This window comes from Hemitrygon akajei, chromosome 17, assembly GCF_048418815.1.
Source record: "Hemitrygon akajei chromosome 17, sHemAka1.3, whole genome shotgun sequence".
In the NCBI taxonomy this organism is placed as follows: domain Eukaryota; kingdom Metazoa; phylum Chordata; class Chondrichthyes; order Myliobatiformes; family Dasyatidae; genus Hemitrygon; species Hemitrygon akajei.
The window spans coordinates 38,730,383-38,755,518 of record NC_133140.1 but is presented as its reverse complement, the minus strand read 5'-3'; the positions used below and the strand labels follow the sequence as shown (position 1 = coordinate 38,755,518).

Genomic DNA, 25,136 nt, shown 5'->3' with positions numbered 1-25,136 from the left:
GGGCAGTGAAGTTACAAGCTGAGTTTAAAGAGACTGCAGCTATGGAGTTATGATAATGGAGGGAAATAAGGCAAAGTTGTACCTGACTTTATATCAATGATAGAACAAGAAACTGGCAATGGGAAGGATCAGAGCCAGAAGTGGTTTCAAAATAAGCTTGCTGAAATGAATGAATTCAAAGGATGCCATAAGGAATTAAATAATAGGAAGAAGTATTGAATGCAAGCTGATGAATTCCTAATTGAAAGACTACTCTCATATTGGCTCTTGTCCTCACTTGCTACTTTCTTACAGTGCAATATTCAAAGTATTCATTCAGCTTCATTTATGTTCCTTTGCTCATTTTTGGAATTTGACCCAGTAACACGTACAATGCAGAACCAAACTTTTAACTTCAACATCCAACCCATCAGCAATAATAGAGAACAGAATTGAATGGTTTGTTTTAAATGTACGCTGGTTTGTACATCAATGTACAAAGATGTACATTGTTCTATTTAAATTAGAGAACAGAATTGAATGGTCAATTGATGGAAAATTGAAAAAGACAAAAATAGATGAGAAAAAGTCAAACATGAGGAAATCTGCAGATGCTGGAAATTCAAACAACAACAACACACAAAATGCTGGTGGAACACAGCAAGCCAGGCAGCATCTATAGGGAGAAGCGCTGTCGACGTTTCGGGCCGAGACCCTTTGTCAGGACTAACCGAAAGGAAAGATAGTAAGAGATTTGAAAGTAGTGGGGGGAGGGGGAAATGCGAAGTGATAGGAGAAGACCGAGGGGGTGGGATGAAGCTAAGAGCTGGAAAGGTGATTGGCGAAAGTGATACAGAGCTGGAGAAGGATCATGGGACGGGAGGCCTCAGGAGAAAGAAATGGGGGGGGGGAGCACCAGAGGGAGATGGAGAACAGGCAAACAACTAAATATGTCAGGGATGGGGTAAGAAGGGGAAGAGGGGCATTAACAGAAGTTAGGGAAGTCAATGTTCATGCCATCAGGTTGGAGGCTACCCAGCCGGTATATAAGGTGTTTTTCCTCCAACCTGAGTTTGGATTCATTTTGACAATAGAGGAGGCCATGGATAGACATATCAGAATGGGAATGGGACGTGGGCCTGAAATGTCGACAGCGCTTTTCCCTATAGATGCTGCCTGGCCTGCTGTGTTCCACCAGCATTTTGTGTGTGTTGTTGTGAGAAAAAGTATGCTGGTTTCATTAGCAATGACAGTCTTGCAAGTTTCTGAGGAACCAAGTATACCATTTTGTTTATTGCAAAAAATAATTTAAAGCATTATTGTTTTATGAATGATTGATTGCTGGGCAAAGGCAGAAGTGGTAAAAGTAATTTGAATCACACTGAATATGCTTTGGAGGACTTTTCAGGTGGTTTAGTTTTCCAAAAAAAATTCTGAACCTGTCAAGAGTTTGGTAAGGAAAGCATTCAATAATGTTGGAAGGGAAAGTTCATGGTAGCTTGAAAGTACAACCCTGTTTGAATATTTATCATTTTCATTTATTTCCAGAATAAAAAAGGACTTTGACCAACTTTCAGTACTTAGCAATTTCAGAATAATTCTCTAAAATTTTGAATATTTTGTTTGATGTAGTCAGAAAAAAACATTTTTTGAAATTGGATGCTTGGTGAGGAAAGATATTTTCTTTAAATCAATCTTTTGAAGTAGTTGGGTCAGTTAGCTTCTGCTGGTCTCCAAATCATATTAATTGCTTGATTTGAAAATTAAAGTTACAGAGAAAGCCAAATGCACATCAGGATGTTTCTATTTTCCATACCTACATCAAATTTTAAAGGCTGTGGCAATGTCACTCATTTGCAGAAGTCTTAGTTCCATAGAGTCATACAGTAATACAACAAGGAAACAGGCCCTTTGGACCAATTGACCTATGCCAGCCACAGCATCTTCCCTGCCAGTCCCAGATGCCCAAGTTCGCCTGATAACCATCCAACCTCTTCCCCTCCCATCTAAATGCCTCTTAAATGTTGTATGTATTTGCATCACTCACTTATCCTGGCAGCCTACTATCCTCTGTGTAAGAACAGTTCTCTCAGTTCTCGTTTAAGTTTCTCCCCTCTTGTGTCTGTCCCTGCTAGTTTTGGACGCTTCAACCGTAAAGACCATCCACCTTAACCATATCCCTAATGATTTTATAAACTTCTATGAGATTATTCCTCATTCTCTTAAGAAATAAAATTCCTATTTGACCAACTTCATTCTAATTCAGAGTCTCTAGTCTTGGCAATATCCTCATAAATCTCTTGCATCCTCACCAGGGTGACCAAAACTGTACACTAGACAGACAGACATACTTTATTGATCCCAAGGGAAATTGGGTTTCGTTACAGTCGCACCGACCAAGAATAGTGTAGAGATATAGCAATATAAAACCATAAATAATTTAAAAATAATAATAATAATAATAATAATAATAATAAGTAAATTATTCCAAGTGGAAATAAGTCCAGGACCAGCCTATTGGCTCAGGGTGTCTGACCCTCTGAGGGAGGAGTTGTAAAGTTTGATGGCCACAGGCAGGAATGACTTCCTATGGCGCTCAGTGTTGCATCTCGGTGGAATGAGTCTCTGGCTGAATGTACTCCTGTGCCTAACCAGTACATTATGGAGTGGATAGGAGACATTGTCCAAGATGGCATGCAACTTGGATAGCATTCTCTTTTCCGACACCACAGTCAGGGAGTCCATTTCCACCTCCACACATCACTGGCCTTATGAATGAGTTTGTTGATTCTGGTGGTGTCTGCTACCCTCAGCCTGCTGCCCCAGCACACAACAGCAAACATGATAGCACTGGCCACCACAGACTCGTAGAACATCCTCAGCATTGTCTGGCAGATGTTAAAGGACCTCAGTCTCCTCAGGAAGTAGAGACGGCTCTGACCCTTCTTGTAGACAGCCTCAGTGTTCTTTGACCAGTCCAGTTTATTGTCAATTCATATCCGCAGGTATTTGTAATCCTCCATCATGTCCACACTGACCCCTTGGATGGAAACAGGGGTCACCGGTGCCTTAGCCCTCCTCAGGTCCACCACCTGCTCCTTAGTCTTTTTCACATTAAGCTGCAGATGATTCTGCTCACACTATGTGACAAAGTTTCCCACTGTAGCCCTGTACTCAGCCTCATCTCCCTTGCTGATGCATCCAACTATGGCAGTCATCAGAAAACTTCTGAAGATGGCAAGACTCTGTGCAGTTACTGAAGTCCAAGGTGTAGATAGTGAAGAGAAAGGGAGACAGGACAGTCCCCTGTGGAGCCCCAGTGTTGCTGACCACTCTGTCTGACACACAGTGTTGCAAGCGCATGTACTGTGGTCTGCCAGTCAGGTAATCAATAATCCATGACACCAGGGAAGCATCCACCTGCATCACTGTCAGCTTCTCACCCAGCAGAGCAGGGCGGATGGTGTTGAACGCACTGGAGAAGTCAAAAAACATGACCCTCACAGTGCTCGCCGGCTTGTCCAGGTGGACGTAGACTCAGTTCAGCAGGTAGACGATGGCATCCTCAACTCCTAGTTGGGGCTGGTAGGTGAACTGGAGAGGGTCTAAGTGTGGCCTAACCATAGGCCGGAGCTGCTCTAGAACAAGTCTCTCCAGGGTCTTCATGATGTGGGAGGTCAATGCCACCGGCCTGTTGTCATTGGAGCCACTGGGGCGCAGCGTCTTCGGTACGGGGTGAGGCAGGACGTCTTCCACAGCACAGGAACCCTCTGGAGACTTGGGCTCAGGTTGAAGACATGGTGAAGTACTCCACATAGCTGGGGGGCACAGGCTTTGAGCACCCTGGGGCTGACACCATCCGGGCCTGCAGCCTTGCTTGGGTGGAGATGTTTCAGCTGTCTTCTCACCTGTTCAGCTGTGAAGCCCACCGTGGAGGTTTCAGGTGAGGGAGAGGTGTAGTCATGAGAGCAGGGTGGGGGGCTGTGAGGAGGGGTAGGAGGGGAGAGTGGAGTATGTGTTGGTTGGGGGCCAACAACAAATGAATCACTATACTCAAAAGTATGGTTATACAACTGCAATAAGCTGCCTCTAATCCTAAGCTAAACTCAGTGCTCTGACTGATAAATGCCAGCATGCTAAACACCACCTTGTCTGGTTGTGCAGCCACTTTTGACGAATTCTGCACTTCTACTGACATAGGACTTGACAGCTTCTATTTATTTAAAATATGGCTAAGCCAAGTAGTAGCTACTAAAAACTTGATTTTCTTCAATTGAACAAAGTAGAATACTTAATGACAAACTTTTTCCTTTTCACAAAGAACATAAAAAATAGGAACAGGAGTAGGCCATCTGACCCATCGAGTCTGCTCTGCCATCAATAAGACATTGGCTGATATGGCCATGATAATTATCTTGGACTCTGCTTCATCTACAGTCTTTTCCCCATAACCCTTAATTCCCCTGAAATACAAAATTCTACCTAACGGTATCTTAACAACACACCCCAAGATGCTGGAGGAACTGTATTTAACTGTCTTAATTGTATTTAATGGGGCAACCTCGACTGCTTCCCTGGGCAGAGAATTCCACCGACTGCTGTCTGTGAAAAGCAGTTTCTCTTCATCTCCATCCTAAATCTAGTTCCTGAGTCTTAAGGTTATGTCCCCTAGTTCTAGTGTCACGCACCAGTGGAAGCAACTTCCCTGTCTCTATCTTATCTAACCCTTTCATAATATTATGTTTCTATTAAAGCCCCTCTCATTCTCCTGAATTCCAGCAGTGCCCTCCAACAGCTATTAGCATCTTACTTTGCACTATGATGACAGTCAGTGGAAGGCTTTCTAAACTGGGGTCAAGTGCTGCTGTTGTCAAGTGAGGTTATTCTCAATTCACCTGAAGAATTCAGAGCTCTTATTTTGTCTGTGTTCGAACCAGGGCTATAATGCAGTCTAGAGCATAAGACATAGGAGCAGAATTAGTCTATTCAGCCCATTGAGTCTGCTCTGCCATTCCATCATGGCTGATCCCAGATCACACTCAACCCCATACACCTGCTTTCTTACCATGTCCTTTGATGCCCGGACCAATCGGGAAACTATCAGCTTCCACCTTAGACATGGCCTCCACTGAAGCCTTTGGCAGAGCATTCCACAGATTCACTCCTCTCTGGCTAAAAAAAACTCCCTTATTCATTAATTAAACATAGTAGTATGAAGTAGTGAGTCTGAATATTTTAAGCTAATATTGAGAGTGTAATTCTCAGTGTAATAAGCATTTTTATAAAGAATTGGGTCAAGCATAAACAAATAGGATTGTTACTATTTTCCCATTAGCATACTATTAGCAAATATTAAATTGAGGTAAATGCCATGTAATTAAAATTTCACCTTCAGAGATCAGAATTGTGTTTCGCTTAGATACCCAAATAGTTATTACTCCTTGATTAGATATAAGTCACAGATATTTCTGGCTGTCATCAACTACTTTGAAACATGGACAATAATATATCCTTTGTACATTGCAGAAGCAGGTGTTTCATGTGCACTGTTCAAAGGATGAAAAAGATTGTTGACTAATCAAATTTGAGTTGGCAAACTAGCATATAAATAGGAATCCTGAATTATAGCTTAATAGAGGTGTTAATTTGTAGTTCACCATTTGAGTCCTTTTAAAAGAGCACCTCCTGTTCAAATATTTCCGCTAATTCATAAATTTTCACTCTACAGATTGCCACTTATTTGAGACAACAGGTTATATGGACTAAACCTTTTTTTATTTTGAAAGTGTTATCAACTTGAATACCTCAAATATACGTTAAGTACTTTAGGAAATCTCACTTACCTTTTTAGCTCCCCGTTAATTCCGAAAGAGTTAATAGTGTCTTTTTTTCATATGTTTGCACCACGCTGTGTTGTAAATCTGACAAGCAATACATGTTGTACTTTGTTTAGAATGGATGAATAGTTTTTTTTCCCCCTCCATAAAGCAAACAGTTGAAAAGACGGGAAGGTGAAGTATGCAGATCAGGTTCTTTGGTTATAAATCCAATTATAGATAAAGATGGTAGATTTGAGACTTGAATCTGAGACTGGATGTGGCACACAGGTATGCTATTTGATAGCAAAAATTGATTTCTACTCTTGTTTTTAAAAATTGAAACAGTTTTGTTCCTTCTTGAGCATTAAGATAATTTTATAATTGCCGTCTAACATTGTGGGACATGCCTGTCTAGATTGAACAGGTAGCAATTTTGACAATGAAAGATGCATGTGAAACAATTCCACCTTTAAGAACATTTTTTCTTCATAAATTACCAAAAAGGTAATTACCAAAACTAACAATAGGCAACTAAGATTTTGCTTCTTGAATACTTTTTGGTGTATCTTATGGACTTTCAGCTGCTGATCATGAAAATCACCATGAAGTTTCCCTTTTTTAAATTACGCACCTTATTTTTTAGATCACCTATATTTGTTATTTAAATTCATATTGCAAGTCAATTAAAATGTTGCCCACAATGTAAGCTGAAACGTTTTGTATCTTGTTCTTTATGCTTGGGTATGCATAGGCAGGGTGGATGCTATATGGCAGGACAGGTTTTAGAAAGGCTATAAATTTTTGTTAAGGATTTCAATATTTGAGACAGATATTTCCCAGAATAACCGATGCCAAGATTAAGGAAGGAATTTTTGTTAGTCCACAAATCAAATAATAACAAGCAATTCAAAGAAATTCTAGTGGGAAAGTGAAGAAAATTGCATGGATGGCATTCAAGGATGTTGTTGAAAATTGTCTTGGCAAATACAGAGCACCAAACTACATGCAGTTAGTTGACACCATGCATCAAGCATACAAAACCACAAAGTGCTATATGTCACTAAAGATTCATATTCTGCATTTACTTTGGAGCTCTTTTCTGCAAATCTTGATGCTGTCAGTGACAAGCATGGTTTAAGGTTCCAACAGGACATTCCGGTCATGGAGAAATGGTATCAGGGCAACTGAAATCCATCAATACTGGCTGTTTACTGTTACACATTTAAACGAGCAGCCTCAGGCACCACGAGGACAAATGAAAATCATCAACAAAACATTTTTAGCTTAGTTGAACTATTGCCAAGTGTCAGTGCCATTATTTAATTAAATGCATTATGTTCAACATACCGGTAAATTAATTTACTGTTTTTCAAAATTCCTATGTGATTTCAGTAGTCTGAAATTATATTTGTGTTCAAGTGGTATATCATAAACAAAAAAAAACTTGAGGAAGCAATACAGGCAGTCCCCGGGTTACATACGAGTTCTGTTCCTGAGTCTGTCTTTAAGTTGGATTTGTACGTAAGTTGGAACAAGTACATCTGGTATTATTTAGTGTCAGTTAGTCAAACATTTGTCTTAGCATATAGTATATATTTTACCTCTCTAAGCATATAAAACACTTAAGAAACGTATGTATTCCAATAATTAAACCACCGTGTTGCTTAGTAATAATTGTAGCTTTCATTGGGGCAGGGCCTTTCACATGTTCCATTATTCTCACTTTATCCGTTATCCTTTAAAATTGTTCCGAACGTTGACCGACTGTAGCCTAACATTTTTCCAGTGACCAATGGCGTTTCACCTCTTTCCAAACGATTCATTATTTCCACTTTATTTTCAACCGTGATCACTTCCCGTCAATGGAACAGAAACACTGCGGGCGGCAGGTCCCGAGCTGCGCCGGCTCCCAAGGTCTGCTGGGTCCTAAGGACCACCGCACTGAATTCCCTGGGTCCGAAAGTCCACCGCACTGAGGCAGGCTAAATGGGACAAGTGGGGGCTGTGCTGGGTTTGGGTATTTGATTCTGCACAATATTCCGCATGGGAATTTAAACTGGAAGTGGCAGTGTTTTTTTTTAGCGAGGTCGAGTTGCGAGCTGGACATCAACCCAGCACGGATGGTATGGGAGTCACTGGATCAACATCAACCCGGCACGGGAGCGGTCTGTCACTAGATCAAACTCGGGAACCTTCGTTCTTGAGCCTGGCACTGATCTCACGGTGCCACCAGCCAACCAGAATTGGGGGGGGGAGGTCAGGGTGAATCTTATTAAGAAAAATTTAAGCCAAATACAAAGTTAAAACACTCAACACAGTGTCAACGCCAACGACTTAAAATGGCGGACGGCGTTGAGATCTGACTTAAAATGGCGGACGGCATTCTCTTTCCTCGGTTCGTAAGTACGAGTTGTTGGTAAGTCAGACGTTCGTAACTCAGGGACCACCTGTACTTTAGAAAAAAAATTGTCCAGTGTTATTAAAATGAGTGACCTGTTTTCAGCCTACATATGTGGCTTGAGGAACTGATAATTTTATCCATTTTCTTGTTGACTGGTCCATTTACAACAAGAACAAATTATTTTGCCTACACTAGAGGCTGGTAGAAAATTGTGAATCTATATTTGTGAAAGAATTAGGTATTGGTTTCTTTACAAATATTCAGTTTCTTTATTATTTCCATTTTTGATTAAGGTTTATTAACTTCCTTAAAAGTAAAGAAAATAACTTTGAAAATATGATGTCCAAATTTCTCATCAAGGGTTGAATTTCGGTATTTAATTTTGCTATTTCTTGTCATTGGACTATTTCTTAAAAATAAATCTCTGGTTTAAAAATAATTACAATCATGATGAAAATCTAATATGAAAACAGAGAGTAAAGTGGATTCTGGTTAATTGTGCCAGGCATCATCTGGGGCTGCTGCTTATTTGGGACAACTCTTAAAGAATAAAAACAAATCAAAAAATAGCTGGGTTTCTCTTTATTTATATAGGACAACTATGCTGCTAAATTGGAGCAGGAGATCTGCTGAACAAGTTCAAACTAGCATCTGTCGCACACACTTGTTTGGCTGTTATACGCCACACCATACCTAGAGCAAACAGTTTTTAAATAGCATCAGTCATGTGTTTGTCTTCAAAAAAACTGTGATTTTTGTGACTGATAGTTGGCAAAAAATAAACAATAAGACAATTCAGAACTGTTTTGCTCACTGCGGTTTCATGCATTCAGGCTTGGAGAAGCCAGGAAGGGCTGAAAGTTAAAATTATTTCACTACTTCAAGTTAGGAACTACAAAGAATTTGAAGATAGCGACAATCATCTTGAATGTTACAATGAAAATGAAGATTTGGAGGATGTAATCATTGACAGCATTGTATAAAGGCAGTCTATTATTTGCATTCAGCGTCTGTGCTGATATTGTTCATCGCACACAGTGGATTAATTCCTCCATCAATAACTATTAGGAACTAATAAAGTTTTGTAGTACTATTGGTAGTGTTTTTGTTTGTTCTGTATTTAATTTAAATACCTAATTCTGTTTACTCTGTCATTTTTATACCTTTTTTTTAAAACTATTTCCATGAAACTTCAGTTAATTGGGGCTGTTGTTTATTTGGGCCAAAATGTACTGGTCCCAATGTGTCTCAGTTAACCAGAATCCACTCTATTGGAAACTCAGGCATTATCTTAGTGACAGGAGCAGAGTTACCATATTTGGTTGAAAACTCTTAATCTTATCAGGGAAAGAGAGAACACCAGGTTAGTTATAAGCTACAGAAGTGGTGGTGTGGCCGAGATGGTTAGCCATTAAGGGAATGTCTCCAAGAAGTGGTCTTAAGCTCCAGTGGTGATAAGCTGTTTACAAGGCCAATTACGATGGCCTTTCTCAGCTCACATAAGAATTCCCACAAAAGTTCCATGTTTCCTGGCTAGTTCCTGGCTGTCGTCCCAATGCATTTCAGTGAATGAGCAGAAGTTTGTTGATGTTCTCTGGGATCGACAAGCACATTCATTTCATTAGAGCAGAAAAACAAGAATGATTTATATAAATTGTTTTCCTTAAATTAGTGCAATTTGTTAAGTGTTTTAAATTTTAAGTATAATTTCTTATTTACCTATTAAAAACATTAAAACAATGTGAGTTTTGACGGCTGCCAAAACTAATGGCAAAATTGCCAGCTGTCAAAGACTTTCAGCTAAGTTTCCTGGCTAGACCTTGTCCTAAAATGGCCACAGCACTCTTGTCTTTTGAATCCCAACCATTACTCATGGCCACCCTCACAATTTTAACACCACTTGGCCAAGAGTGATTGTCTTCTGTACTTGGCTTGGCTGAAGTAAATTTGGATGCACTTCCACTTCAATGTTTTTGGCAGTAGAACTCAATGCTTCAAAGTGCCTTGTAGCTGGGCTGTATAGATGGTGTTTTATGCTACTCACTACTTTCTTTTAACTTGTAGGCTAAGCAATTATTTTGCATCAGAAACTAATAAACAATTTACTTATTCAGGGGGTTGACTGTGAGATGAGAACCTTTAAATAACTACATATGTGCAAGCATAGCTTGTTAAAATATTTACTTGAAGTCTGATACTTTAAAATTAATAAACAGATCAATATGCTACATGAGAAAACAGGAATAAATTACAACAGTGCATTGATCCATTCATCTTGCTGTTGGAATTGATCATTTTCCCCATGGTTGTGCTCCAAGTGATGTCAGTAAGGGTGCTACTATTGATTGATTGATTAATTTAATATATTGTATTAAAATAATGCTATTGTTACAACATGTTATATTAGAAATAAGCATTTTAAAAACTCTTCATTTTTAAATGCTAGTGTGCTGGTAAGGCCAGCAGTTCTTGTCCCTCCCAATTGCCTTGAAGAAGAAAGGTGGTGGTGAAATGCCTTCTTGAATAGATACAATCCTTGTGTACTCCTAAATGCTGTTCAGATAGAATGTTCAAACGTCTTCGTCAAGATTGAACGCCTGTTGAACTATATTCTTGTCAAGTTCTTTAAACTGTTAATATTTGACATAATAATTGTAATGATTTTTTTCTGGGATTATTATCTATTCCTGGAAATGTTCTTACTTTTCTTCTTTCTCTCTGCTAGTGAACGAAATTATTGGAAGAGATATGTCACAGATTCCAACGTCTCGTGCAACAGCGGCGCATGTGCAGTCACAGTGTGCCTGCCCTGAAGCTTTGGAAAATGAAATACCTGAAGGAGTTTAATGTCAGCTACAAACAGCATGTATTTAGTTGTCTTGCTGATCTTCGTCAGGTTGATGTCCAACATCAATCCCACCCTCAACCCCAAATTAAAAATTTGCTGTGCTTCCAACATTGTGGCCTTTTATAAACTGGAACAGTTGATCCGTACATAGTTCTACAAGGGGTGCTGCAGTTCTATACTGAAGTTTAACCATATGGTGTCAGTCCTGCATTGTAATGTTCCATAAATGCTGTCTTCTGTTTCCTGCATTTAACAGCAACATGAATAATAACTCTGAAAGAGCTTAGAGGTGACTTTAATCTACTGTAGCAACACTTTGAGAGTTTGCTCTTCTTAAGTAGATTAATTCAAATAATGTGTTGTATATGGATAATGTACTACAATTAAGATAATTTGAATCTGCTGTAGTACCTACCTTAAAATATTACACACGTTTTAAGCTAAAGTGGGGTTTAGTGAGGTCTGTGGTTTGGTGTTAATACAGATAGATGGTAAAAGAATTGCTGCAAATAGTGACATCTGCATTTTGTCATTCTGAAGGGTGCTTATTAAGCTTATAGGTTTCTTAACAATGAAAACTTCCAGAGATAAGTAAACCTGCCCAGTGTAGCTAATATCATGAAACCATCGTGTAAAAATGATTTAACAATTTATTTGTTAATGGGAAGCAAAGCCAAATGTACGATTGCATTTGTTTATAAACTTAATTGGTATCTTGTAGATTTAACAGACCATTCCATCATGGAAATATGTGGTCAGGATGGGGAGGGAGGGTGAGGGAAACAACATTCCAAATTGAAGGAGTTTTTGCAACTTTGTAGATGTTCAAAATAGCACAAATACAAGCGCCTTACTAATTTAGCTTTTAGAAGTTGTCAGAAATAGAATTAATGCCTTTTGTAACAGATGTATGGAATAAATAATTTTTACTATGTCACAATTTAAGTTGAAGCCATCAAATACAAGTTAAAAGACAAAAGTTTGCTGAGGATTTTAAGTGCTTTGGTCATTTGCAAAAACCCATGTGACTCGCAAATCTCCACTGGCTAACTTCATCTGGCAAGTCCCATGAAAAAGCAGTCATATTAGCTGTATATGCAATATGGAACTGTGGAGAAAAATAGTACTTTGTTCACTTAGTAGCACTGGTAATCTGTTTTTATATATAATTAGGATTGTTTAGATCAGATATCAGATATTCTGAATTACATTTTAAGTAATTATAGATGGAGTTATAATTCATGACATTTGTCTTTGGTAAAGTGGAAATAAAATTAAGAAACAATTGGCATAAATTTTAGGTTGTAACAGTGATAAAACTCAGCATTCTCTGGCTTAACACCATAAAACGGACAGCAAATTAATTTTCATTGCATGTGCAGTTTAATGTAGACACAACGTTGCTGTTACTAATTGGGTTCCTTGCAGGTTGTATTTCACAGCCTTTACCACTAGACTTCAGGAAAATTGTTCGAAATAACAGGATGGTATTTAAGCTATTTTCAAGTGAACTGAAAAATATGCTGAAAATATTTTGCTTTTAAGTTCAAAATTAGTTTTTAATGATTAAGATAACGATGGCTTAACAAACTTTCTGGCCCAAAAACTAAATCTCTCAAATAAATATTTCAAAATATTAGTGGATTTTAAAATATTTATTTTTTAAGATGTTTATTTATATTTTAGCTTCTACCATAATCATTTGTGTAAGCTCCAATCTCTATTTTTCCAACAGAAATGTTTAAAATGTTTGCTAAAAATTGTAAAATTGTGTCTTTTCCTTTCTGGTTTGCTGTCTAAGAAAAAGTTTTAATGTGATTAGCTAGTCAACCAGCTTGATGTAATTAATTATGGCTGCCAGATCATGTTGAACTGATGCCTTACAGCAATACCCATCAGAAAAGGAAAGAATCCCACCAACCCCAAAAAACCACTGGATTGTTTTGTGGACAATTTTTTTTGAGATCAATAGCAAGTGCCATTACTTCACCAGTAAGTACAAAATCTGGGCCCAGTTTTTCTTCTCAGAGAAGTTGTGCAACATTCAAAGGACTAGCATGTGGAGTAGTTGAAGTCCTGTTTGCTCAGCTCCATAGCAAACTGAATCATCACCACCTTAAAAACAATGCAGTAGTCATTTGTGTAGAATACCAGTCTTAGAAAACATTTTTAAAAATTAAAATTTAAATGAAGCAACTCCTCTATTGGTCTATTCTGTATTTGTTCTTTTTATAAAATGCACACTCAAGGGCTGTTTTATAAAATAATACAAATACAGTTTAAAGAATGAGACATGAAATGATGTAATGCAGAAAATGGAACAAAAGTTGCTGTTATTCTTGTCAGGATAATTTATTTTTTAGGCTTGGAATGTTAAAAAAAAAATCATGTTCAATGCAAAGCAAAAAATTGACACCACATGAGGAATATTAAAAAAATACAAGTGTTTAATTTTACTCGCCTTCTGAAAAAACAATTTGAAGGACAATCTTGATTACTGTGGGACTCACAAAGAGTCCTATTTGTAATTAATAGGGAGTTATTTGTTTTGAGTTTTTACATGTTGGGTGTTGATCTTCTAACTGCCAAATTGCAATTTCACATGTGAAAAAATAATGAATTAGTTAATGAAGCAGGATTATATTTTGATGACCCTGCTCTCAGTTTTAGGAAGCTCTGACCTGAGTATCTTTTCTTGCACAATAGTGAAAAGGTTCCATTGTTTTCCTCTTCCTATGCTGAACCACTATGATAAACATCAAGCTTGGTTTAGTTCACATTATATCGAGCACTTATTGCAAAAATTAATCAATGATGACGTACTGCTTTCCTGCCTTAGCTTTTGACCTTGAATATCATAGCATGTGGAATTTGCAATGATTGGCATACCATGTGAGTTGTCCTTGCGAATTCTCTTAAGTGACTTGTGAAGCTGTACTATACTAGTGTATGGAAGCCTGTAAACTCCCCAGAAAATCCTATGCACTGAACCTCCCGTTGCCTTCAAAATTACCTTGACGCCTGAAGACATAGAAATTCTAGAACTGCTTTTTTAAAAAATCTATAGCTGTGGTCATCCACTTCTATATAACTGCTTTGTCAAGGATTACATACAAAGGTCTTAATAGAATGGCATTTTGTTGGCTCTTTCTTTAATAAGTATGTAGAAAGCAACAACTTCGTGAATCTTGTTTGTTTTAATTGATTGTCATAAAAGCACAGACTTTAGGCTATGCAAATTCAGCTTTGTTAACAGCACAGTGGAGTTTTGGCCTGTTGGTATTTACAAAAGATAAGCTGAAATTATGGTACCCTCTGAGCTGACTGGATGTGTATTTAAAAAAAACACTCGTAGAACTTTTGGAAAGCTGTAGGGAAAGCCTTAACACTTTATTCAAATGCTACAGAAATCTGTAAATTTCAAAAAACTTTGGTTGTATTTTAGTAAAAATAAACTACATTAAGGGTACTGGATTATAATTGTGTTAGTTATAAAAAGGATGGAATTGGGATTGTATAATTTGGAACTGAAACTGGCTTCAGTGCAATTATGTTCATCCTTTGGAAAACATTACTGTGTCAATGGAACTGCCATCCTTTTTTTAACCAAAGAATAAAACTTTCACTTGCTGGTGTGAACACTTGCTTTAAAACTCTATTTTTGATACTCAAAACAGATGTCATTCCTAATGGTCGGTTATTCAACAATTGTATGTTTTGTAGAAGGAGCAAAACTACTACAGGCTACGTCAGCTATTTTGCAGATGTTTACAGAGCCTTGTAATTTCATGTACATTTTGTATTTTTAAATTTTGTAAGGAATTTTAAGATTGCTGTGCTGTTGAGAGACATACAAATGAAGGAACTTACATCTAGGCTCTTAAATCATAGTGTTTAAATAAAATGTAAGATGTGTAACATTGAGTGCTTTTATCAGTTACTTGAAGTTACAGGCAGAAGGTTTTAATGTTTTTTAAATTATTATGTATTTCACATAAAAATATACAGATCTGAGAAGAATACGGCAAACTCCATCTTAATTAACAATCAAAGGCTATGATGTCAAACCATGTAGTTTATGGTGGATGATGGTGTTCCCTGCTTTTCTCTTGAAGTTGTTGTACCTTAATAAATGAATGGAACTCACAGTGCAATTCAAGAGGCAGCTCTTAGGCCATGGGGAAGAGGCAACTACAGAGAACCCTGGTGAATAATTTGCAGTGGCTAACAGGTAGGAGACAGATCTGTAGCAATCAGAAACTACGAAGGTACTGCTTTTACTCCAATCTACCTCTGACTACAAGTTACTACTGCTTAGTTCGTATTGTTTCTGGTTAGACATGTAGTTTACTAGGAAAAAGAGCTGGGGAAGAAACCACTGGGAATGGTCTGTGGCATACAGAGTTAGCTAAAAAATCTTCTTGTTCCTCCAACAGTCTTTGTTCTTCCAACACCCATTCCACATGCAATTGCTCCCTCCTACACTAAATCCTGTCCTTCACACAACCCCAATTTCCCCCCTTTTCCACCTGTAATTCCATTCCCTCAAACTTATTTGCACAACTCCCAAATCCAGTCAACTTGTGAAATCCTTTCCAATTATCATAATGGGAACATCAGAAAAAACTCTTTTTGCAGGCTTCCTTACAACACCTATTATTCTGTGCTACACAACACAAACCTCAAGAATAAAATACTATGGTGTGTGGACAATGCACAAAATTAATGCGAGCACCTAAATTATTTCTCCCTTTCTCCAACTTTGGCTGATAGAAATTATTTAAAATTTAATAAATATTCTTAACAATCTCAAGGGAAAGATTATTGTTAAAGCAATCAATTATAAAATATTGCTAATGCTGTTACAACTGTTCTCCACCTCAAACCAGTTTTTACCACTTTGTTGAAATGAAAAAGAATTTAACTGCTGCTGGAAATCTGAATGAAAAATGGGAACTTCTAGGAAAACTTAGCAGATGAGGCAGCATCCATGAAAATTACGATGTTTGGAATCTGTGCCAAAGAAACTGAGAGATGCAAAGTACAGCTAAGGCTAGAGATCTAAGAGAAGAGAAATCTAGGGATATCCAGGAGGCTAGGCTGCATTTATGAAGAGAGACGACTCGAGTTAACATTTTAGCTTGACAATTTTATATCTGAACTAGCCAGTCATTATATAGGCTTAAGGAACAACTCTTAACTATGAACATCACTACCTTCAGGACTCAATATTGAATTCAATATTTTTGGAATCCAACCCTTTCCCGTTTGCGTCAGGACTGGCCAGTCCCATGAAAGGTCATTAACCTAACGTTAACTTTTTTTAAATTCTCTGTAGTTAATGCCTGATCTCCAGGGTGTTTCAAGTTTTCTCTTATTTCAGATTTCCTGTAACTGCAGAGTGCTGTATCTCACAGCTCTAGCATTTTATCCTCCTTCCCTTATCTCCTCCAGCCAGATCAACTGCAATTATCAAGCCTTCAAACTCTCAGCTACCACAGCAAAAGATATTTTTGAAATTATTTTACTAAAGCGCGAACCTTAGAATTGGAATTGGTTTATTAATGTCACGTGTACCAAAGTACAGTGAAAAGCTTGCCTGGCATGCTGTTCACACAGATAAATCATTGCACAGTGCATTGAGGTAGTGCAAGCTAATACATCCAACACGTATCTTTGGGTTTCACCCCTGTCTAATAGCTCCACTTACCTTACACAGTATAATTTATGAACAGAATTTCACATGAATAAAAATGTATTTACAATTACTTCATTTTAAGGGAGACATCCTTAGCTGTTCTGGGGTTAAGGTACTGCCCTGTGACTTCAGGGAATGCCATTGCATAAACAAGTTATTCAACCATTGCAGAGAATGAGACAGTTAAAAATCCAGAAAAGTGGATATTTCCATGTTATGTAAATCACTCTAAATCATCCAGTCATAATGGATGCAGTTCAAAGACAACAATGGTGTAGCAATATAAACACAATTGCACTTGCCCAAACAAGTAGAATCCTGAAACAAAATAGCTATACTACAAATGGGATTTATTATTAAAATTTATTAATAAACTGTGTACATGGTGTACCAATATACACAGATTATAAAAGTTCTGCTGCCGATTTGAGAACAGTGTTTGAAGTGTGTAAGTTACTAATGACAGATATGCAGTAATGAAGAAACTATTGCTTCAAAATGTACTCCAGAGCATCCATATCACCAATTTCTCTGTTTGATATGATGGATTTACAAGAACTGAAATTAAATCTGACTGTAGCACTGAAGAAATTAAATAGCAGTTTGATCTATATTATGCTCCAAATCACATAATATAACAAAATAAGGTTGCTTAATCATCTAAACTGTATGAGATCATGCATACCGTGGAATGGTTGGTATCGGAAGGGGTGGTTTGAGTATCTCAGAAACTGCTGATCTCCTGGGATTTTCATGCGCAACAGCCTCCAGAGTTTACAGAATGATGTGAGAAACCAAACTAACAGTGATTGCCAATTCTGTGGGCAAAAACGCCTTGTTAATGAGAGAGGTCAGAGAGAATGGCCAGACTGTTTCAAGCTGACTAGAAAGTGGCAGTAACTCAAATAACTATGCATTACAACAGAAGAGCACCTTTGGATGCACAACACTTCAAATCTTGAAGTGGATGGGCTACAGCAGCAGAAAACTATGAACTGTACCCACTTTAGGTACAGGGGGTCCCTAATAGCACGGTCACAGAGTGTAGTTTAAGAATATTAAGTGAAAATGAGTAACTATAGAGAGAATAGGGTCCCTCAAAGAGAGGAGAGAGATTAAATAGGAATCCAAAGGACAACTTTTGTCTGTCAGGTTATAATACGGAATGCACTGCCAGAGGAGATGGTTGAGGCAGATACATAGATAACAGATAAATTGGTAGTTTTTCATAGTTGCCACATTTACCAAGGTGCTGTGGAAAAACTTGCCTTGCATAGCATCCATATGGAGTAATTCATTGTAACAATATATTGAGGTACTAATAGTAAAGTGTTAATAGTGTGCAGAAGATCGTTACAATACAGAGAAAGTGCAGTGCAGGTGCCATTAAGGTTCAAGGCTGCAACAAAGTGTGAAGTCAAGAGTCCAATATATACCAGGGAACGTTCAGTAATCTTGAATAGCAGGATAGAAGCTGTCATTGAGCCTGGTGGTAAGTGCTTTTTGGCTTTTATATCCTCTACCAATGTAGAGCGATATGGGCCAAATGTAGACAAGTGGAACTAGCTTAGATGGAATTCTTGGTCACCATAGAGCAGTTTGGCTGAATGCCGTGTTTATTTGCTGCATGATTCTATTACTCCAAGTACATGCAAAATGCTGGGAACTATCCAAATTCTAACTTAAAAGGAAAAACTATTCTGTAAAATTGTACTGTGTGCATTCCACACTTTAGCTAATTGACTTTTGGTGTTGAGGTAATAGAGACACCACATAAATACAACTTTTCAAATTCTTTCTTTCCTACAATACAGGATTCTGTAAAGTATAGATCCCATGATCTGAAGAATAGTGGGAACCAAGTCATTTAACACTATACCTGTGTAAATCCTCACATCACCTGGTGATCCTGTGAACTCTGTCTCAGAAGCCGATGTCGTAACATCCTTCAAAAAGATGACTCTTCACAAGGCATTGGGCCCCAATAGTGTTCTTTGGCAGGCTACTGAAAATCTGTGCTAACTAACTGCCTGGAGTGTTTATGGACTTAAAACCTCTCACTGCTGCAGTCAGAAGTTCCCATCTATTTCAAAAAGGGTATCAATCACACCAGCATCCAAGAAGAGTGTCCAACTGAGAAGGTTATTAGGAAGGAAAAGATTAATTATGAAAGGAAGCTGGCGACTAATATCAAAGAAGCTACTAAAAGCTTTTAAGTATATAAAGGGTAAAAGTTGAGGCTAGATATAGGACCAATAGAAAATGATACTGGATATATTGTAATGAGAGATGCAGAGATGGCAGAGGAACTGAATGCCTATTTTGCATCATTCTTCACAGTGGAAGATATCTGCAGTATACCAGACATTCAAGAGGGTCAGGGAAGTGAAGTATGTGCAGTGAAAATTATGACTGAGAGGGTGCTCTGGAAGCTTAGTGGTCTGTGGATAAATCTCCAGGACCTGACAGAATGCATCCTCAAGTTCTGAAGGAAGAAGCTAGAGAGATTGCGGAGCATTAACAATGATCCTTCAAGGATTGATAGATTCTGGCATTGTACCAGATGACTGGAAAATTGCAAATGTCACTCCGATATTTAAGAAAGGTGGGAGTCAGCAGAAAGGAAATGATAGACCTGTTAGCCCGACATCAGTGGTTGGGAACTTGTTAGAATTGATTTTTAGGGATGAGATTACGGTGTACCTGGAGGCAAATGACAAGATGGACCAAAGCCAGCACGGTTTCCTGAAAGGCAAATCCTGCCTGACTAACCTGCTGCAATTCTTTGAGGAAATTACAAGTAGGGTAGACAAAGGAGATGCGGTAGATGTGCAATACTTGGATTTTCAGAAGGCCTTTGACAAGGTGCCACACATGAAGCTGCTTGGCAAGGTAAGAGCCCATGGAATTACAGGGGAGTTACTAGCATGGATGGAGCATTGGCTGATCGGCAGAAGATTAAGAGTGGGAATAAAGGGATCCTATTCTGGCTGGCTGCTAGTTACCGGTGGAGTTCCACAGGGATCGGTGTTGGGACCGCTACTTTTTATGATGTATGTCAATGATTTGAACTATGGGATTAATGGATTTGTGGCTAAATTTGCTGATGATACAAAGATGGGAGGAGGACTGGGTAGTGTTGAGGAAACAGAGATTTAGATAGTTTAGGGGAATGGGCAAAGAAGTGGCAAATAAAATACAATGGTGGAAGAAATAAATGGGTAGACTTTTTTAGATGGGGAGAGAATTCAAAATGCAGAGATGCAAAGGGACTTAAGAGTCCTTGTGCAGGATACCCTAAAGGTTAACCTTGTAGCGATGTGCTGAAATAACGACATGCAATCGGTAAGCCGTTTCGAGACTAGTTTATTCAAACTTCGTGGCGCTGGCATTTAATCCCTAGCGCCTGCCCTCTCCGGGCGGAAATGATGTCAAAGGTGCATTACCAAAGTCTCTCCCCGTGCGCTGGCTATATGTGAGCCGGTTTGCCTGCGTTGAAAGTGGGTCGCCACAACCTCCAGGTTGAGTCATTGGTGAAGAAGGCAAATGCAATGTTGGCATTTATTTCTAGAGGTATAGAATATAAGAGCAGGAATGTGATGTTGAGGTTTTATAAAGCATTCGTGAGACCACACTTGGAATATTGTGTGCGATTTTGGCCTCCTTACAGTATCTTCGCACTCAACATCAGCAAAACCAAGGAATTGATTGTGGATCAGGAAAGGGAAGTCTGGAAGTCAAGCCAGTCTTCATTGAAGGATTAGCAATGGAAAGAGTGAGCTACTTCAAGTTTCCAGGTGTCATCATCTCAGAAGAAGACACGCTAGCAGCTCTATTTCATTAGGAGTTAGGGGAGATTTGGTATGTCAATAAAGACTCTAGAAAGTTTCTACAGACATATGGTGGAGAGGATTCTGACAGGTTGCACCACAGCCTGATATGGTGGCTCCAGCGAACAGGATCAGAAGAGGCTGTGTAGGGTTGTAGACTCAATCAGTTTGATCGTGGGCACAATCCCTTTCTGCCATCAAGAAGAGACAGTGATGCAAGAAAGCAGTATCCATCATTAAACCTTCACCATTTCTGAACATGCCCTCTTCATGTTACCACCATCTGCAGGATCCTGAAGATTCACACTCAACATTTTAGGAATAGCTTCTTCCCCTTTACCATCGTATTACTGAACAGTCCATGAACACGAGCTTATCATTCATATTTTGAACTTTATTTTTGTAACATGGTTATTTTTATGTCAAGCACTATATTGCCACAATACAACAAATTTTATGACATATGTCAGTGATAATAAACCTGTTTCTGATTCAAATATTGATAACTCTACCATGCAATTTTAGCCAAATAAGAAATTAGAGTAACTACATCAAGCGATTTCTACAGTACCAGGAGCACCTCCTGACTTCAAAATTTATGGCAATTATCATTCAGTTACTTTGGACCAATGGTGTATTTGTCAATTTAATCTGTGAAAAACTATATCCATACTGTATGTACACACAATTAACTCAGGAATACAATAAAATAGGGTAGGATTAGGCCATCTGGCCTTCCAGCCTGCCCCACTATTCAATTAATCGTAACTAATCTAATCTAGACCTATACTCCTCTTATAAAATAAAGATTCACTATGCTCTACCTACCTTAGTTTTAAGTGACCACCCTGTTATTAAAGATCCTCACATTGGTAAAAACATCCCAGCATCATATCCTGTTGTACCCCTTAAAAATCTTTTTAGAGATAATAAAGAGTAAAAGAGAGATGAGAGTGGATATCAGATCACTGGAAAATGATGCTGGACAGGTAGAAATAGTGGATGAGAAGTATTTTGCGTCTATGGAAGATACTAGCAGAAATGCAAGAGTGTTGGGGGGGCAGAAGTGAGTGCCATTGCTATTACTAAGGAGAGGTGCTTGGGAAGCTGAAAAGTCTGAAAGTAGATAAGTCACTTGGACCAGATAGACTACTCATCAGGATTTGGAAAGAGGTAGCTGAAGAGATGGTGGAGGCACTAGTAATGATCTTTCAAGAATCACGACGTTTTGGAATATTTCTGGATGAGTAGAAAATTGCAAACGTCACTTGACAGTTTAAGAAAATAAATTATCATCCAGTTAGCTTGACTTCAGCGGTTGGAAAGATGTTGGAATTTATCATTATGAATGAGGTTTTGGGGTGCTTGGAGGCACATGTCAAAATAGGCTAAAGTCAGCATGGTTTCCTTAAGGTGAAATTTTGCTTGACAAATCTGTTGGAATTCGTTGAGGAAATAACAGGCAGGATGGACAAAGGAGAGTCAGTAGATGTTGTTTACTTGGATTTTCAGAAGGCCTTTGACAAGGTGCCTACATCAGGCTGCTTAACAAGGTAAGAGCCTGTGGTATTGCAGGGAAGATTCTAACATGGGTAGAAGATAGGCTGACAGGCAAGAAGCAAAGAGTGGGAATAAGTGGGGGGGGCCTTTCCTGTTTAGCTGCTGGTGATGAGTGATGTGCTGTTCTAGGGGTCAGTGTTGGGACCACTTCTTGTCTCACCGGTCCCAGTGTCAATGAATGAACAGAAAGTGCCAATTTAAATGCTACAAAATGAATTGAAATGCGCATTAACCTGAAGATTTAACTAATAATTGTTTTCATTAGAAAACAAATATTGCCATATGACTTGTATGAAATCATCTGAATTTCTGTGAACTTTTTTTGCCTATAGGTTTTAGTGCATGATTCCTTCCTGAAGTTGAGATACAGTATTGTGCAAAAGTCTTAGGCACATGTTTTTAAAAAGTTCTGTAAAGTGAAGATACTTTGAAAAATAATGAAATGAGAAGTTCCTAAATATCAAAAAAATTACTCTACAGAGCAGTAAACAGTTAAAAAAACTTAAATTAATATTTGATGTGACCACCCTTTGCCTTTAAAACTGCATCAATTCTCTTAGGTTCGTCGTTGGTTGTTCCAAGCATCTTGGATAACTTACCACAGTTCTTCTGCAGACTTTGGCTGTCTCACTTTTTTCTATTTCTCCAGGTTATCCTAGATAGCCTTGATGATGTCGAGATCAGGTCTCTGTGGAGACCATATCATCTGATGCAAGACCTTTTGTTCTTTTCGCTGAAGGTATTTTTTATGACCTTGTCTGTGTGTTTGGGGTCTTGAATGAAGATCCGATGCCTCCTTGACGGTAGTGTGTAATGAATGACAATCTGTACTCCTCAGCATTGAGGATTCCACTAGTTCTGATCAGATCACCAACTCCATTTGCAGAAATGGAGCCCCAAGCCTGCAGGGAACCTCTGCCGTGTTTCACTATTGGCTGCAGACACTGAACCATGTAGCACTCTCCAGCTCTCCTATGGACAAACTGACTCCTGTTTGAGCCAAAATTTTCAGAGCATTTGCTGCCATTGTTCAGCATCCCAATCCTGGTGTTTTGTGCAAATATGAGTCTCTTGGCCACTTCAGTAGAATGACTTTTTGGCAGCAACTCTTCCTTGAAGACCACCACTGACAAGACTTCTCCGGACAATAGAGGGTGTACTTGCATTCCAGTGGTTTCTGTGAGTTCAGAGCTGATAGCAGTGCTGAATTACTTAGAAGGGATATCAGTTTGATGTATGTCTCATCTGCTGTACTCAGTTTCCATGGCCAACCACTGTTTCTGGTCCTCAACCTTGGTCATTTCTTTGTGTTTCTTCAGAAAAACTTGGTCAGCACACTTTGGAACTCCTGTCTGCCACAAAACTTTTGCTTTGGAGAGACTTTGCTGATGCAGGATGACCATCTTGTGTCTTTTTGCAATGCTCACTCTTGCCATGGTGTAAAACCTGATGGTTTGAAGGTTAAACTGTCATATCTTCCACACCCTCACCTTTTAGTTTGGTTGTCCATCACCCAATTTGATTCCCCTACACCCATATCTGTTTCAGTTAATCAGTTTAGTTCAGTCAACTCATTATGTCATTGATCATTAGCACCTGTTTACCTTTCGTTAATCATGTTTGGATATATATATCTACAAATTAATCAACTTTTTATTTGAAAAGTGGTCTAATACATAGTATATTATTTCCTATACTGAAATACAAAAAATTCTCTACATTTAATTTTTTTGGAAAATGAATGTTTGGAAATCCAAATTTACTCTTTTCTACTGACACATTAAAAATAAACATCTAAAATAAAATTTATGTAAAAAAAAGCTAGGGTACTTTTGCACAGTACTCTAGATATAATTGAATATAAAAAGGGTGTAGAAATAAAGCTGAATTTTCTTATAAACACAAGATTGCGTTTATTTTTTGTATGTTATTTTATTTATCTCTTTTATGTGTTATATGCAACTTGTGCTGTGTGTGACTGTTGGTACTGTGTTTTGCACCTTGACCCCAGAGTAACGCTGTTTTGTTTGGCTGTATTCATGCGTATTCCTGTATGGTTGAATAACAACTAAACTTGAATTGAGATTCTGGAAATCCAGAGCAACGTGGTGGAAGAACTTAATGTCATTGCTTATTCCCCTCTGTAGATGCGGCCTGACGGGCTGACTTGCTGAATTGGTTATGATTGGTTGGGAGCTGCTAGCAAACCGCAGACCCAATTTTTTCTCAGTGTGGTGTTCTCCACTACATTTGGAAAGTAACCCAAACCCTACACAAGATTTTATTGCATCCACTTTTTTCTTCAGAATGGGGAGAATAACCATAACAATTTGTGGCCATTAGATATTTTCCTTATGTGCATGCAGTTGTACACGTTACTCATAGTTAGATTCCTTATCATGACCTTCCTCCCAATAGCACCTAGCTGGATCCTTGGAGAGGTTCAATGATCCTTTAACTAAAAGAACATGCCTTCTGCATTTACTCTCTATCAACAGCCTATCTGGCTGCCTCTGGCCCCTTTAGAGCACTATTCCTTCTCCTGTCAGTCACCCTCAGAGCAGCTGGAAAAATGATACTTGTTTTGTTTTAATAGATCCTTTTAAGAGCTGACTGCTGAGGTAACAAAATCTTGCCACAGACCAGCAGAGTAGTCAGCTCTCAAGCTGTTACAGAGAAACCTGACATCATTGTTACAGGAACCTAGTATCATCATATTTATTTGATTTCTAGAAATTATTAGTCTGGTAGACAGTGCTAACATCTCACCTACCAGAGAAGGGATATGAGTGGCCAATTCTAATGAAGGCAATGGAGTTTCACCAACTAGAAGCTCTAGAAGGTTGAGTCAAGATTTGTCAAGGATGAACACATTGATTTTGTACCATGTAGTTTAAGCTTTAATTCCTTCTTTACTTCAGAATTATTTGCTGATAATGCCTTTTTATCAGTAACACTTTATTGGTCAGATTAATGGATGAACAGAGCCTAAGGAAGTCTC

At 38.4% G+C, this 25,136-nt stretch overlaps 1 protein-coding gene across 2 annotated transcripts in view; it reads left to right on the top strand.

Annotated features, from left to right (window-relative positions):
- nfatc3a (nuclear factor of activated T cells 3a) overlaps nucleotides 1-14,965 on the top strand; it is a 182,441-nt gene extending 167,476 nt beyond the window's left edge. For both annotated transcript variants that reach the window (XM_073069947.1, XM_073069949.1), the window contains exon 10: nucleotides 10,925-14,965. In XM_073069947.1, coding sequence (XP_072926048.1) covers nucleotides 10,925-11,046 — 122 coding nt within the window. In that variant the 3' untranslated portion in view covers nucleotides 11,047-14,965. The remainder of the gene's footprint in view (nucleotides 1-10,924) is intronic.
- Nucleotides 14,966-25,136: the final 10,171 nt, after the last annotated feature.